Source organism: Glandiceps talaboti, chromosome 8, assembly GCF_964340395.1.
Source record: "Glandiceps talaboti chromosome 8, keGlaTala1.1, whole genome shotgun sequence".
Lineage (NCBI taxonomy): Eukaryota > Metazoa > Hemichordata > Enteropneusta > Spengelidae > Glandiceps > Glandiceps talaboti.
The window spans coordinates 21,730,193-21,748,079 of NC_135556.1; the positions used below are offsets into that span (position 1 = coordinate 21,730,193).

Below are 17,887 nucleotides of genomic sequence, written 5' to 3' on the forward strand. Positions count from 1 at the left end.
GATTTTGTTGAATTTTTTGTATATAATCGGCAATTTCACCTTCTCGATAATTTCATGTTCATGTATTTAATCAGATCAAATGCTAGATATTAAATAGAATGGTAGCATTTGTTAACCCCTGTATTATATCTCCAACGCCGAGGTAACTACTGTAGGAAATCTACCAATAAGCGATGACCTTTCATACACACATTTGATATACGTTCGTAAACTTTCGTACTAATCCGGGAATGTTCGACAAGTAACCGGCGTCCGCCATTTTGGTCTGCCGTACGTGAGAAATCCTAAATCTAGTGAAGGGAAAACTTCGTCGTAGCTTGCAAGCGCCTTCCTTTTAACTTAAAATGCTTCGAGCATTAGTCTGCGGTACAGGTTAGTATATATTTAGAAATGATGTACATATACATTGATAGTTGATATGCGTAAAATGGAAGTTTACTGGTGCACCACGAGATGTGTACATGTACAGTGCACATTTGGATTTGAGTTAGTTCGATCGGACCGACAAGAAACTTCTAAAGATGTTGAGGAGCATGCTATTTCAGCATGTTATGTATTATAAACATTGACTTTGTGGACCCATACACGTACATTTTATGTCAAGTATACCACGACAAAAAGTGAATGTGACATTGGCTACCGACCCCAACTCGGACAGCTTTAATAAGCGCTTGCATGTGAAATGTGGCGTCTGCTTTAATATGAGTCTGCCGTCCTTCTCTCATCACTACAGCTCAATAGCTCACCTTTTGTAGTACTGCTAGGGAAACCATCTAAGTACACACAAGTTCATCTTTGTTAATAAATAATACCACTTACAAGTTTGATGACGCCATAGTTGGTTTATTGGGAAAAGGGAGACATCAGTCTCACTCTGTGTGACAAAGTCATGCCAATGCATGGCCATGTTAAATGTGTAAAGAGATAAGTTATGGAGGACTCCGGTTATTCTACCGTCATGGTTAAATCTAGGTTCTACTCTCAGATTGTCTACATTATGTCACATGTGTATGTAGGTACATTATATGATTATTTTGTATATTGCTGCAATGCATCATCATAGAATTATCCTTCAAATATTAAAGCTACTACAAAGTACATGGACATTATCAACAATTATTTTGTATATCATTTTGACATGTACTACATTGTATGGGGAGGATTTACCTACTTATGAACATACCATATACAAATATTAATTACAGAAGATTCAGTAAGATTTATATGTATATCATGCAGCGCTTGTGATCATTCAGTGTCAGGGAAATAGAACAGCATAGTCTCAAATTAAAGCCTGGTTAGACACAGTCCAAATGATACACAAGACTGTCATGATGTTTCAGCAAAGTTTTTGATGCAGTCTTCATCTCCAAGACTAAGGTAAAGTATAATATTACAAAAACAAAATTAAATTAAATTAACTTAGTCATGACGACACTTGGCAGTTTATGTATAGTAAAGTTGACAAATTAGGAGGGTCTTGTTGTTTTCCTATTACATTATTCATTTTGTAGAAATACTGCTATTTTATTTGTTTGTTTTTTCAGGTGCTCTTGCTGCAAGGGCAAAACCTGTGTGTTTGGCCAGAGTATGGTAAGTGTACTTCTATTAAGTGTTCACACAGACATCCAGACAAGGCAGCGGAGAATAAATAGCAGGAATGTAGAAAAGATACATATTTGCATTAAACTCAAGTTAGGGGTAGGAATGAGATTTGGGTTCAAGTACCTAGCATAAACCAGGTATTACCTTACGTACAATAAGTGGGTACTTCTAAACATGTCCCAACCCAGGTATACTTGTGTACTGATTTCTTGCCATGATTTAAACTGCACAAATTTAAAGGGGCCCAATTGTATTAATTAAAATGATCATATTATTGTGTATTCCAAAGAAATATGATAATTAAATTATTTTAACTCAAGTTAGTAGACAATTGTAGTTATATGCACAAGAGAATACTGAATTACATGTAGCACTGTTCCATGCATATGGCATTTCAGTAGTGGATCTTATGGGAATATGATGTATCACAAGTTAATTTTCAGTGTGTCTAAAATAGACATGATATTTGTTGTCTAAAATGTTGTCAGATTTGTACTTTTTCATTCCATGTACATGTACATGTAACCTAATAATTGCTTGTATTTGTTATAAAAACTTTATTTTATTTTTTTGTTAGTGTTGCGGCAGCACCAAAGATGACGTTCCATACATCTAGTCAGGATTTAATGCCTTATAAGATGCCAGAAGAAGGTGGCAAAGTTAGGTTTGGATTTTTACCTGAAGAGTGGTTCACATTTTTCTACAAAAAGACAGGTGTTACAGGTAAGTGTTGATATACTCCAAATATTCATTGAGACTGGTCGAAACAGACATGAATGAAACATTTAATATACCAGAAATGTAACTGTTATCAACAGAAATAAGATGTCAAGGAATTCTATAGGCTGAATAACCGTGGAAAAAAGTTGAAATGAACCAAAACTGGACTATAAAGCTCATTATACCATGCAGAAGCCAAGTTATTATCTTTGAACAGAAAAAAATGGATTATAATATACTTAAGTTGTTCTACATCATGACATTGACATCCTGTCAACGTAACAGATTCTGAGATGATGAAATGGGGTGAAAATTTTAAACCACCATTATTTTGCCCACTATTTATGCTTGAAGTGATATAACTATATTACTTCCTAATATTTGTCTTCATTCAACCAGAAAATACTTGTGACCTAAGAGTTTGTCTACTTGTCTATGGACTTGTAGTGACAAGGCCCCTTAGGTCACTTATATTTTCCTTGGCTGAACAACAACAAATATTAGGGGATAATATCTAAGTGGAGAAAAACATACTTTGAGTTCAAAATGTTCAAATTACACATAATGTACAGTGTCTTTCATGAAATACTTTACTACAGGTATTTTCACTCTAATTTAGTATTATGTAACTTTGACTTTTATTTACAGGTCCATATATGTTTGGTACTGGTCTCATTATGTATCTTATAAACAAAGAAATCTATGTATTCTCCATGGAGACTGTCCACGCAGCCGTCTTTTTTGGTCTGCTTATCTATGGTGTTAAGAAGTTTGGGCCCATGTACGCTGCTGCTGCAGATAAACACATCGAAGTAAGTACTTGTAAAGCTAGATATTTTCATTACTACAAGATATTGTGATTTTACAGTTTTCAGCAGGTTCTCAAAGACTAAGTTTCACTAATTACCAGACTGGAACATTGTGTTCATATACACTAGAAGGCATTTTAGTCACTACTTATTTTTGCGAAATTAGCACTAATAAATCTTTTAAAGCGAAAATTTCCAGGTTTACATTATACAGAAAAGTGAATTCGTAAAATGGTAAAACATAGAATTACTTTTGTACACCACTACAAGTACAGTAGACCCTCGCTAACTCGCGGGTGTCCGGGTCCATCAAGAAACCCGCGACTTAGCGAGGGCCGCGACTTAGCGAGGTGCTCATTATATATTCATAACCACACATTAACACACGTCACACGTCAGCTTTTCTTCATTCTTCAGTAATGTGCAGATGAAACTAGTACAGTACATGTTTTATGAGTGCAAGTTCATTGGCGATATTCATAAAAAAAGATAAGATACGCACGAAATCAAAGTTTCAATATTCAGTAAATCCAGGGTAAATCTTTTCAGTTCACGAACATGACGGTATGTATTCGAAATTTATTGTGATGGACGCATGGACGTAATATTGTAACAGTCCTGGGTTAACAGTAAATCTTTGAGGAAGATTATCGTACAATTGTGTGACTCTCAAAGCATCAATCGCGGCAAGACTTTCTTTTTTGTTTTTTGCACGGTAGACAAACTAACAGTACAACTTACAAGCTCACGCCTGGCGGCCATGGTAGGGCCAAGAAATGCTGATGAATTTCCGGGTTGCGGAAGTACAGTTTTGACTTTTATATCATCGAATAACGGGATTTGTTTTAAATATTCTAAAACAACAACTAATTTTTTATGTTTCTCAGTACAGTAACATTCCTAAATGATGAGGTTGAGTTGAGAAATCGCAAGGTTCGGCAACACGTGGCGTGATGCATGATGTCGGTAGATATATAAACATAAAGACGCAAGTGATGAACGAATTCAGTTGATCGTAGACCGAAATTTCGTTATATAAATGACGTTTTCCTCAAAATTTTGAAGAAACAAAACGTTTTTAGGTGACTTCTAAATCAATCAAATCAAACGATATATTAATGCGAGACAAGCTTTAGTTATTAATTTGTTTTTTGTGGACGATGTTCGAATTCGGCTGACGAATCCTGCGACTCGAATCTAACACGATCAATGCACCGTTCACCAGCCAGACGAAAATGGTCGACGTGTTTGTTGACTAGCCGAGAAGTGCATAAGGAACTTGTGAATGTGGAGCAGTCAGAATAAATAGAAGGCGATTGCTAACATCAAAGTCAAACCGCGACACCTCTTCATCGAAACACCAACGAGTTTGAAATTGGCAGGCGTGCCATTTGTTTAAAAGAATACACAAAGAGGAGTTCCGAAAACAATAGGAAAACTAAAGAAAAAATGGGATCCAAGGTGACACCCGCGACTTGGCCGAATCCGCGACTTACCGAGGCGCGAGTTAGCGAGGGCCCACTGTATTAACTCAATATTTCTTAAAGAATAATATTCTATCATCAGTATTGACTGTGGTGTTGTAAATTTGCAAGGAACAAACACATTCAAGTTCATTATCATGATACTGTGTGCTGATTAATCTTCAGACACTGCTGGGAACATTGCCAAGATGTTCAACTAAGAGTTGACAAAACTGGAAACAACTCCTGGTTTATTGAACACTGTGGTCTTGATGAAGTCCAACCAAATCCCTTCCTTGCAAGTAATAGAAGTGTCATGTACTTGCGTATGGGAATCTCTCTCATAACTTTTCCTTGCCTTTGTTTTATGGCCTAAAGCTTAGATGTTAAAGTAGCCATGTGAATGAGGATTGGATTATTATTTTGGATTTGGGGTTTATAAAACAATTTTGTCATGACTTCGTACTTGGAAAATCAATGTGAAACAACATATGCCAAGTCCTTGTTTGTAACTTAATACACCGCAAAAAGCTAAAAAAAAAAATCTGTAAAAAGTTTGTTGTATACAGTAATAAACATTTTACACATTTATTAATCTTTTGCAATTTATTGAGCTACAAACAAGGACTTGATATGTGTTGTTTCACACTGATTTTCCAAGTAGAAAGGCATGATAAAATTTGTTTATAATGAAAAATCCAAATAAATACCCAATTCTCATCCATATGACCACTTTGTCTATGTGGCTAGGCATTCTGCAATAGTGATAAATGTCAGTCAGTATTAACAGAGAACTTAGATGTTTTGAAACTCTTTATCAGATTATGAAAACCCATTGTATTCCAGTCCTGGTATTTGTGCGTTTGAAGGGTCAGCCCTCCTCAAATCCTGTCAAATTTTCACTATTCATAATTAATTCTGTTACATACAGGAACAACTACAAACTGCATATGAGGCAAAAAATATAGAACAGGTCTCTCTAGAAGATCTGATTAATAGCGAAAAGAAAGAACAATGGCGACTTGAAGGCAGAGACATGCTGTTTGATGCTAGACAGGTAGGTTTATGCCTCTAGATCTAGTTTTATACATCATTTGTAATGTGTAAAGACCAAAGATACTATGACACAACCCCATGTCGCACAAGTGCTAGTGTGGCATACTCAGAGTATTTGCACAAGAGCTTGCAGTGTTTTCTGCGGCAGTACTTTCACAAATGCAGCTTTGTGAAAGTGCAACAGAAACCACTGCAAGCATGAGTGCAAATAACCCAGAGTACCCACACTGATACTCACATGGCATGGGGTTCTGTTTTTATGACATATTTTTATCCAAAACTACAAATTTCTGTGAAAACGACACAGCAATCAAGCATTTGGTGTAGAACAAACTATTGTGTCCTCATTTGCGTATAATTTGTAAATACCACTAAGTATGTGTGTGCAGCGATGCAAGTAATCTCCAGTACATATTTAATTCTTACCTGTATACAATTAGATTAATTCAGTCAAGTTTTAGACTCACTAACTAGTCCTCCAAAGTGAGTAAAAAACAATAATTCAAATAGAAAGAATTGAAATGAGCTTGTAAATAATGGTGAAATGTTTCACATCTTTTAACAAATGATACCCTTTGCTTTAACAGGAGAATATTGCCATGCAACTAGAGATAGCATACAGAGAAAGACTACATACAGTAGCTGAGGAGGTCAAGAAGAAGTTGGTAAGTATGCTTTCTAATATCTCTTAAATTTCATCTACAGAAACTGACTTCTTGAATTGATTGAGTAAATGAATGAAATTTATCAAATCAGTGGCAATATTTTTTCATTCTCTTTTTGGTTATATTCCACGTCAATTTATACAAAACGTGATATGTAGAGTGTACTTGAGACCCGGGTGAAAAATTTGGGTTTGGGTTATAGACTTCAACACTTGATTTTCAGACATATAAAATAAAATAAATCTGAATATTGTAATAGTAAGGTAACTATTCTTATTTTGAAAATTTGTACCTTTTAATACTCGCAAGAGGTCAAAGTGAAATATCTACAGTAAAGGGTATAATTACAGCCAAAGCAAGCCAAATGGCTGTCATGTCTACATAATATTAAAATGTGGATATTTTTTTATGTACAAGGACTACCATGTTGAAGTAGAGAATGTGAAGAGAAGGATGCAGCAAGACCACATGGTTAACTGGATTGAAAGTAGCGTTATTAAAAGTATCACACCTCAACAGGTAGGCATAACAACAGTTAGTTTTGTTCAATGGGTAGGGAGTGGGAGCTTTTTAAGGACTTAGAAAATAGATGATAAAAGTACATGTATGTTGATACCAAGTGATAGTTTGATAAGCAGCAATGCTGGGATGACTCATTCCAAAATAGTTCTGTTACTACTTTCAGTCACATGTTGTGTTGTCAACCTAATTGTATTCAATGATGAAAACAAACCTAATTTCTGATGAGATGTGAACATGTAAACCAGGCTAAAACTTTTAAACATTTCAAAGACAATTACAGAGACATTTCTTCTGTTTAGCAGTTACTTTATTTATCTGGAGTTATGTCACAATGTGTGTATTTTATATTTTAGTGTGTTTTAGAATTTGTAAGTGGACTTTTGCGTGATTGTCGATTTGATGTATGAGGGCCTCCATGGAAAGAACGCTCTGCGTTGTTTGTAACACTTATTGAGTTTTACCCTGAATAAAGATATTTTATAATGGCAATGACTGAATTAGTCATAACATGAAAATCAAACCTTCCAGCCTTGAATGTATTCTAACTTAATTATTTATATCACAGCAATGATGGCAGTATTTTCGTTTTTTAATCTGTACTCTAAATTCAATAACAAAGTTCATTTATTTTTGTTTACAGGAAAAAGCAAACATAGCCCAGTGTATAAAAGACCTCAAAGCAATGTCAGCCAGGGTTTAGGAGTCTCAAGAGTGTAGCAAGACATTTTTGAATGACCAAGAATTCTCTCCTTTGACAACAAACTAAACACCAAACTGGCCACTAATAACTAGAATGTGTTTTACCAAGACAATTGTTACATGAATTGTGTCTATTGAGTTTGTATTTGCTAAAATTCAGTGGCCAAGGTATATTAGACAGGGGAGATCTTCTTGGGTAGTATATTTCTCTGGAAATGTTTGTTTTTGATGTGATGCCATTTTTTGGATTGGTTAAGCAATTAATCTGATGTGTGGAAAGAAAAAATAAACTAAAATTTGGACCTGTTAGTAATTGCTGTCTTTATACCTGTATAACAAAATCCCAAGTATTATAATGTAAAAATAACAACAGAGGTAATAAACAGCTTTATAATCAATATGTTATGTGTGAATGATTGTATTGTTTGATTTATACTTCAACACTTGTCCCAACCATAGATACTGCAGTGAACAACCAATTTCTGTCATTTCTGTCCAAGTACACAAACTAAATCACAAGTATTGAGTAGGTAAAATATATATGCTTAATAGATAGAGACTTTATTCCTGTGTCTACTACACCCATGTTATCAACAAGCTTCATAATATTTTCACCTTGACCTTGATCTGCAAAGGCAAATAGGCATAGTGTAATAAAAAAACTTCACATTTTGCCCACTGAAAATGTGTGTGACCTCATTTCAGTGTGTACACTAATGAGACCTTGACCTCTGATTTCAAGGTCAAATAACCGAAAATGTTCAAAGTACACATGTACATCTGGACCCCTGAGATGCATGGGTCAATTTTAACCAAATCTGGCACAAATGTCACAAAGAATGGTCCACATGTGCACATTACTTTGTTTCATGACCTTGGTGATAATGGATGCATGGTCGCCTAATTTATCATGAAAGTTCACATTTGTGCACTAATTCTGGAAACTTAATAGATGGAGACTGCATATGAGTTGTGTACACCCATGTTATACATAATGAGCTTTGTAACTGCTCACCTTGAAACAATATCCTCAGCATTTTTTTGGGCAAGATTTGCCAATTTTTAAGCATCATCCCCACCAAAATATCAAGGAAATATTGTCCCAGACAGACTGACTTTGTAAGTTGTTCACACAGACACCTCATGCCTATAGCACTACTGAACCTCGGATTTAGTTTTCAATGAAACTTTTGTTCCGTCTTATTACAAGGCTATAAAATACTGGGTAAAATGGTGGAAATGAAATCCAAACAAATATTTAGTATGTCATTGTATTGATTTGCTCATTAATGTTTGTATTACGCTTCTATGACAACAAATTTCAAGTCGAACAGGTAATATAATTGAAGTCAACAACATAGAGTTGCAAGTTTATTTTTCAAATCAATCTTACACATAGTATGTCTACATCTTGACAACAGCTTTAATTAACAACCGCATGAGGGAAGTCCATCAAACTTCTTTTCAGCTATCTAGTAGAAAAAATTGTTAGCATTAGGATAGAAATACTCTGTGTGAATGCAGAATAGCCTTATAAGTTGTCGTTGGTGGATGAGTGGTTAAAGTCAGTAGTAAAATATAAAATAACAAGATATACACATGAACACCTGATCACCCATTGGAGGATCAATCATGGTGGTCATATGATGAGATGTATGGCTCAAACAGGGGTAGTTGTGAACAAGAAAATCACAAAGCACCCTCTAGTCTTATATTGGACTTGGAGTTGTTGAACTTGACTCTTTTCTTCTCAAATTAAACCAACAAGATATCCTTGACTACCAGTCTACATCTGTATTGGTAGAGGCTAGACATACTGCTATGTGAGCATCTATGTCAATTTGGACCATCCTGGAAAGGAAAGTGAGAACAATAGTTTTACAAACAGGTACATTGTTACAGTATTGTATTGACTAAGTCTTTAAGAAGGCAGGACTCGAAGAACTATGATCAATCCATTTCCAGAGAGTAAATGCATGGTTTAGAGGGATACAGTTTTACATATACTGGTATATCAATATTCTTACTTGTTGGCAACTTGAAGCAAAGGAGAATAATTTCAAATAAGTTATCAAAGTTTGTGAAGAGAATGTGGTTCAAGTTTTGTACATGAGTCATGCCTCTATCTAACAGAAACTAAAGACAAGACTCCATTCTAGTCAGCTTTATTATTTTTATAACTAACCCTGTGGGTATCAAGTAAAAATCCAATCTCACTTACCCTGGGTTAAAATCCATGGTACACAGAGGACAACTCTGTAATGTTTCCTCATTGTGTGGTCTTGTTGGTACATTTTTATTTTTCTGTTCATTTATATTTCTGGTTGCAGAGGATACTCCACTGTCCATTCTTGCCATAAATTGTGATATTGTCCCTGATTGGTTACCTCTCATACCCCCTTTACTGCTTTTGCCGCCAGACTTAGCTTGTTTAAAAAGTGGTTTCTTATTGCTAGTGACTCTACTCAAGCCTGTCTTTGTAGATTTTTTTTGCTTTGAGAAAAAACTGTCTTTTTTGCTGGTGTCTTCAATGTCATCAATTACCATGATCACATCATTATCAATTTGATCCAATTTCTTCTGTGGCTCAACTTTCTTGACAAAACTGCCAGTTTTTACGATGTTCTTTCCTGTTGTGTTTTTCACCTCATGTTCTCTATTACTAGACTTATTTGGGATTGTTGTTCTTGGTTTTTTGTAAATTGACATTTCTGTAGCAGATATAAACTGTTTTGATATAGAAGTTGTAGGTGTCACTTTATCCTGTTTTCCAACATTCAATGCTGAATTCCCACAATTCCATTGGAAGGCTCGGCCATTTTGTTTATTACTCACTGGTGGTTCAGTTTTACCCTGTTCAGTGGCCAGTGGTTTAGTTTTACCATGTTCAGTGGTGGTGTCCCAATTTTCCCATGGGTCCCAAGCAGGTTCAGTTCTTGTCATGCACTTCATACATCCTTGGGGAAAAGGTGTCCAAGATGAAGTCTTTTCATCGCTGCATTCTGGCTTCTCCTTTTGAACTGATTTTGCACAATTCTGGTTCTGGGGTAGTAAATTTAAAGAAAGGAAGATAGTAAACAGAAATTTGAAAATCTACTTATAATTTCAATTGAAACATGCACAATTGCCCTCTATTTATATAAACTGCATAGTAATCACACTAGGAAGACACAACACCTTATTTTGTATGTGTTTAAAATTTGCAGCTATAGTGGGACTCCAGTATCCACAATCTTTATTCTCTGTCAATGACTTATTGAACTTATTATTGATGTATAGGTATTATTATGTATCACTACACAATATATGGCATCATCCTATACCATAGTCTGTAAGGTACGCCGTGACGGGGCGCCCTCAAACATCGGCTAACCCCTAACAGTGAGAGGGGGCCGGTGAGGGCGAAACATCACAACATATCTTACAGTCTACCTATATCATTGCCTACATGAATATAGTTCCTGATGGCATTTATTGTACAATATCACTGACTTGTACTGTGTAGGATGACATCATACATGTATGCATTTACATGAAATATCATCAGAGAGTGTCTTTCTGACTTGACCTGAACTCATAATTTTAAACAAATTTGCACATTCTGTCATCAATGTTACTACAGAGTTAAACAAAATGTGATTTCTTCCTAGTCATTTGTCAAAGATGTGACAATGAACAGTATAGTATCTCCAAGAAAACTCAGAATATAGCTCCCTCCTGGGTACACGACGCTAAAGGACCCTATTGTGATGCTTTACATTGCTCAGTGATTTGTGTAAATAGGATAAATTCGGTACAATAAAATCCTCTGCAAAGGAAATATTTCAAGGACATTAAACATGGCAATTAATTTAGTGTAAATTGCTTTAAACTTTGACGGGTACATCCAAACTTTATAACATTGATTGGAAATAATACTAAGTTGAACTTAGTAACAGAACAATCAATGAAATGCTTACTAGTAGTAAAATTAAATACCTGATCAGGAGTAATTTCTTCTTGGACATCAAAGTCTTTCCACTTCATGAGTTTACACTGTCTAAATTTTAGCAATTCCTGGCACAATATTGACATTTCACTTTGACTCTTTTGAGGTTTTACATTATCTGTTGCTGATTTGCCTGAATTGATATCTCTACTAGAAATGACATGTGTTTTGTGTTTTTGTGCCTCTAAATGGTCTCTATGTGGTATCTTAGTGGAGACTTTCAGCTTGGTATTATTATGTCCAGATTCCACAATGTTGCTTCCTGTAGCATCCCTCTGATCCCTGTAAATGGAAGGGAATACATATCAGTATAGGGTGAGTATAGCCCAGAAATTTATAATTGGCTACCTGTCTTGACAATGTCATTTAACACTATATAACAGGAATATTATCTCAGTGTCAGTGTGTCGTGTCAGATAGGCAAGTCTCTAGGCTAGGGGAAACATGACCACACATGTAAATATCTTTCTGTCTCTGCATATGATTCAATATCTGCCCATCTCCCCCCCCCCCCAATCCCATGTCACAACCAAGACATTTTCTAATAATAGTAGTATGGGCCTATTGTTGAACTACGCTATTGTCTACGAGAAATGATTTGTTCTACGAGTACGGCTTTAACAAATGTCCAAACGAGCGAAATAATGTATCTCATCTTACGATCACGTATACTAGCCTGGAATACATGATGTTATAGTTTGCATTACACTAGAGGGACTGCATATGATTACATCCAGTATTCCATTGTGACTGAGTTAAATTTCCCGCTCACCGTTGACGTTTCAGACTCAGTTTTCTTCTTTTCCTATCCTCCATGTTGTATAGCGCCACCACATGTCTAAAATCACTGATTGTAAAACATGGACACGCATGTACGTATGCATGAATCAATGGTGCAATGTTATATTTTAAAACCGAACATAATTTATTTTAAGTCTTTGGGCGATCGAGGCTCCTATAAATTATTCTACTCAACGTTCGATTATACTAGAAGAATGCACTACGCGAAAAGTCCATTTTACCCACCTTTACCCAACCTTTACCCTACATGTGACCCACCTAACCACCATCTCTGCCAGCCCACGGGTGGTACGAGATGCAGTACCACTTTTGACTGTCTACCGTAGCCTCCACCACTTGACTCCTCAGTAAACTTCGATATTCAACTCAACTTTAAATTTACTGCATATTTTCTATTTTACTAGCTAGTTGTGGAATATCCGTACCTCTTACTTTTGAAATAAACTACATTTATCATATTTATCATGTATGTCTCCTGTTATGAAGAAATTTGATTTCAAAAATAAAAAAGTTACGCGACGCGACGTGATGTAACGCGACACGACGAAGAGTCAAATTTAAAGCACTTTATTTTAATTGCTTTACCCCTACTTGGCAAAAAGAATTGTTGTATAGTTGCTCTCGGAAAAAAATTGCTGTCATGGTGTTGGATCCAAATCCTCCAGCCCCCCCCCCCCCCCCCATCAAATGGTTTACCCCTAATTAAGTTTATTTGCCCAGTTATAGTGTACTAGTTCACTCAGGTTATCCTGTCATATACGAGAACATATAATTGTGTGTGTGTTTTTAATTTTTTCAAATAAAGAAACACAAAAGACCATAGTCTAGGACTGTATTGAGATATATGATATACATATGCAAACATACGTATTTTTGGCACATGAAAAAATGGAATACTTGTAATTCTTTCCTTGTGAAAACAAAATATAACAAACCAATTCGTTGAAATATAATTGTACTATAGTGATGAATTATTACAAGCTACTCCGACATATCTATTTTTAGCACATATCGTTGTGTGAGTCATGTGATACACATACCTATCACGTGACTTTATTAACGTTGCTGGGGAAACCCACCGCGGATAAGTATATACCAGAAATCTGGCTGTCAATATTTCATGTACATATTCTACTGTGAGATATCAGATAAATACTTGTACAACAGAAGAGAGACCACGCGCGTCTAGCCTGAGAGAGATGCCGGCACAAGCGAGTAATTTACACGAGGCTGGTGAGTTCAAAGTACACTGATTGGCTGTGTGGAATGGAATGATGATAACACAAGATGGTTGCCCTGTTATGTATGTATCGTTGTAAAATAATGTCAGTGTAATGATTGCACTTCAATTCTAAATTAAACCAAAAGACTTCGTTTTATAATTTGCATTTTGAGTTTTACACAACACAATACTACTACTACATCCACACATCAACAAAATGGTAATTAGTTGGTCCGACTTCATATTACAAATGACCTTGGTATTTTAATGAATGACCTTTTGGTCGTCAACAAAGAGACTGATAGACAATGGCTGTATGCATGCTATGAATATACTAGCAATGATGGAGCGAGAGGAGAGAAATGAATAGATGTAAATAGTACAGTCTGTTCTGTTCTACTGTTGATGTGCATGTTTTGGTTTACGGTCAAAATATTTCGTGCTGTCACCATTACTTTAAATGGCATCTGGCATATATATGTTATAAATACCAGTGCCTATAGGCTATAGGCTATGGCGTTGCTCATTATTAAGTGATATAAATGCTATTCAGTTTTCTTTGCAGGATTCAGTTATGACATTCCCCCACCCCTTCTTCTTCTCCTTGTGTCAGTAAACGGGACAATGTCAGAATCGTGTCCCGACTAACTCCGTCTGCAAGCAGGACTAATCGTGACTATCTGTAATTTGTTTGCAGCATTTTATGGTGATACACGGGAAATAACCAAGGCACTCGCTCAGGGACAGGTACATGTATGATAAATATTCGGTGTGGTTTTATCCAATATATTGATATTTAGAATTTTGATAATGCGTATAATTTTCATTCCCGTCACGACTTGAAGCGTGCTCATTGAAATATAAAACTGTACATGTTAGATTGAATACCAGCATGATCTTCACCATTCTCGCAAACCAGAGCTAATATTTCTTCCGCGACACTGCGAAATAAATACCTCCACTTGGCTACGCGTCTTGGACGGTGCCGTAAAAGAGGCTGTGGCTTACGACGATGGATCTTGACATAAATACCGCAAGTGTTTTCTCCGAGTCTATAAGATTTAACGTTTACTCGGCTAATATAAGTGTAAACTGAATATATGTTTGTGTGTGTGTGTGTGTGTGTGTGTGTGTGTGTGTGTGTGTGTGTGTGTGTGTGTGTACGTACGTACGTATGTATGTATGTATGTATGTATGTATGTATGTATGTATGTATGTATGTATGTGTGTGTATGTATGTATGTATGTATGTATGTATGTATGTATGTATGTATGTATGTATGTATGAATCTTTGAATGTATATGTGTGTGTTTATATTTTTATGTCATGAGAAGGGTAGGAAATTATAAAGCGAATGGTAAGATAGATAATCATTTATTTCGTTATCTTGTAAAACCACATCGCTATCTTCAGTTATCTGACAAAAACTCAAATTGAATGTTTAATTAAAATAGCCTTATTTGATTAAATCTATACCGTAATATGTCAATTCCGTCAAAGTTGTACATTATATAATGGTGTTAGAAATGAAATGTTGAAGTGTTTGTTTGACTGAATATTTGGAACCTATGGCGAGTAAACTGAGCGTGCCTATGCCTGTGTGCATGTTTCTCCTTGTCTTTATCACTGTGTGGATGTGCTTGCGTACACGTGTGTATATAATTATGTTTGCATGCGAACTGCCTCGGATGTGTGTGTGTGTGTGTGTGTGGGGGGGGGGGTCTGTGCTCTGTCTATTTCTGTATCCCTACCCATGTATCATTTGTATGCAGCGTATAGAATACAGATCAATCAATATATATTGATCGACCCTGAAAAACAAACAAATCATTAGTAACCTTGTCACTTTATTTTGACAGGATCCGAACGCCTTCGACAAAGCTGGTACAAGTTCAGTACACAAGGCTGCCGCCAACGGCAGGACAGAAGCTCTACAGGTATTGGTAGATAAGGGAGGCAACGTTAATCTACAGGACAATACTGGTTGTACTTCTTTACACGCAGCGGCAAGAAATGGACATCTAAGTACGTACAATTATTTACTTACTTGGAAGCTTGATACCTCTATTTGCCATCATCACATTTCCTACCCCTTTCTTTACAAGATTATCAATCGCCTTTGGGCGTTGAAATTCTGTTAATTCTATTAATTAATTAATTTATTTATTTATTTATTTATTTATTTATTTATTTATTTATTTATTCGTTCATTTATGTATCTATTCATTTATACAGAATGATGTTAAGAGACGAAGAGAAAGAACAATGCAGATAGACAGACAGACGAACAGACAGAGGAACGAACAGACAGACAGACAGACACTCACAGACACATACATACATACATACATACATACATACATACATACATACATACATACATACATACATACATACATACATACAGACAGACAGACAGACAGACAGACAGACAGACAGACAGACAGACAGACAGACAGACACACACACACACAGACACGCACACAGATACACACACACACACACTCTCTCTCTCTCTCTCTCTCAGACATATACAAAAGAAAAAGAAAGATTAGAGAGTTTATGGTTTCTTTGTACATTGGTACATGTGTCAGAGAATCCTGAAACTTTCAAACCATTGTTGATACAGTGCGTTGCAGGTTGCCGTTCACTGGCTCTGTTTGATACTAGTGACGCAAACCAATGAGAAGCTGCGCATGCACTTTAAGGTAGCGAGATCAATTTCTTACTACATTTACTAGTCTGAACAAAATAAACCATTTAAACATACTAAAACCAGAGGCAAACACGCAAACACAGCCAGTGAATACTAATTTGCAAAGTGTTGTAACATTAGAAAAACTTGGTACTGGTCACTTAATTGCCCTCCCTTTCCCTCAAACTAACTATATAGATACATTGAAATGGCTTGTGGAACATGGAGGCGACATCAAAGTGGAATCAGCTAAAGGGAATACGCCAAGACTTAGTGCTAAATCTCAATCACAGAGTGAAGTGGTCGCATACCTCAAAAAACTAGGTATGTATATAGAATCAGTGTGACATCACCATTTTACAAACATTATCTCGTCGGACTTCAAATCTGTCCTGCAAATAGGAATTGAATCTAGACGGTTTGTTACTGAAAAGAAAAATTATTTGTGCTATAGTTGTGTTAAAAGTGGCTGGTTTATATCATGTGACCGAGTTCACTAATACATCCATTGTTTAATATAATCATGGTTATTTCTTTGTTGTCTGTCTGTCTGTCTGTCTGTCTGTCTGTGCATGTCATATCCACATTTCTCGTCATCTGTATACTTCGTTGTCTACAGAACGTGAGAAGTTCGATTGGGAACCAGAAGATCCTTGATTGGAAGAATGCCCGGACCGAGAAGCTGTATATGTATAGATATGTAAATTATTTGACATTGTGTGTAAATCAATGATGAGGACATACAGAAAGAAGCTCGACTATATAGAATAATATACTTTGTTGATGTCGATCCACGTTTTATAATTCTCACTGGTAGTGTATTAAAGAAATCATATTGCAAGTGTCCTTTTCCTGGGCACGGCAATGTTTTTCTGTTTTGTCGTAATCTTTTTGATTCATGTAATAAAAAAGTATACGCCCAACGTGGGGCTCGAACCCACGACCCTGAGATTAAGAGTCTCATGCTCTACCGACTGAGCTAGCCGGGCTGCTTGATATGGTAATAGCGACCATTGTCATACCATCAGCATTCTTCGAATTCTTTGTCACTGTACATGTATTACATAGAGTACTTGTGTTATTATTGATTGTCACCTTATAGTTACAATCTTGTTCTCTCTATCAGTCGTTCTCTCTACCCCAGACTCTTTTCACGCATGTCTCTGTTCCTGTCTGTGGATGTCTAATTCCCTCCAATTCTCTCTCTTATCTCACATTCCATTCTCTTTCTCTGACCAGGCCCCTATCTCAGTGTATATTCTTAGCGTATCTTATATGATTTGTATTTACATATCTCACTAACGCGTACGACTAATTGGTCTGGAACAGGACGTTCTCAATGACTTTGTGAGAATTTGTTATAATTCCCTGTCTAACTTCACTCCAAAAAGTGACCGTTTCTGACATGTACTATTTTCATTTGTTAACTATACCTGTACAATAATTATGTATTTCCTCTTTTCTTATTGTCACATTTTACATGTAATAAATCTAAAAATTGAACCAAATAAGCAGACTATGTGAATATTTCCAATCTGAACAATTTCATATTTAATACGTACATATACATATCTATACACAACCTGGGAAGGGATACACCCCTTCTCCTCGTTAGTATATACGTCGTTATTTATTTGGCAC

At 36.0% G+C, this 17,887-nt stretch overlaps 2 protein-coding genes and 1 non-coding gene across 4 annotated transcripts; 2 read left to right on the forward strand and 1 right to left on the reverse strand.

The window, feature by feature from the left end:
- Nucleotides 1–231: 231 nt before the first annotated feature.
- On the forward strand, nucleotides 232–7,939 carry LOC144438905 (ATP synthase peripheral stalk subunit b, mitochondrial-like). The gene is made up of 8 exons (XM_078128131.1): nucleotides 232–372; nucleotides 1,548–1,593; nucleotides 2,183–2,328; nucleotides 2,974–3,137; nucleotides 5,529–5,654; nucleotides 6,241–6,318; nucleotides 6,736–6,837; nucleotides 7,481–7,939. The coding sequence occupies exons 1-8, from the start codon at nucleotides 345–347 to the stop codon at nucleotides 7,538–7,540; spliced, it is 750 nt and encodes a 249-aa protein (XP_077984257.1). The 5' UTR covers nucleotides 232–344; the 3' UTR covers nucleotides 7,541–7,939.
- Nucleotides 7,940–13,406: 5,467 nt separating this feature from the next.
- Nucleotides 13,407–17,685, forward strand: LOC144439128 (uncharacterized). Of its 2 annotated transcripts, none has more exons than XM_078128395.1 (5): nucleotides 13,407–13,561; nucleotides 14,248–14,297; nucleotides 15,411–15,576; nucleotides 16,445–16,570; nucleotides 16,866–17,685. In XM_078128395.1, the coding sequence occupies exons 1-5, from the start codon at nucleotides 13,528–13,530 to the stop codon at nucleotides 16,901–16,903; spliced, it is 414 nt and encodes a 137-aa protein (XP_077984521.1). In that variant the 5' UTR covers nucleotides 13,407–13,527; the 3' UTR covers nucleotides 16,904–17,685. The 2 variants fall into 2 exon arrangements, with proteins under 2 accessions (XP_077984521.1, XP_077984522.1); XM_078128396.1 differs by having other exon boundaries at nucleotides 13,413–13,631.
- Trnak-cuu (transfer RNA lysine (anticodon CUU)) lies at nucleotides 17,163–17,235 on the reverse strand. The gene has a single exon. It is a non-coding gene; the product is annotated as a tRNA-Lys (tRNA).
- Nucleotides 17,686–17,887: the final 202 nt, after the last annotated feature.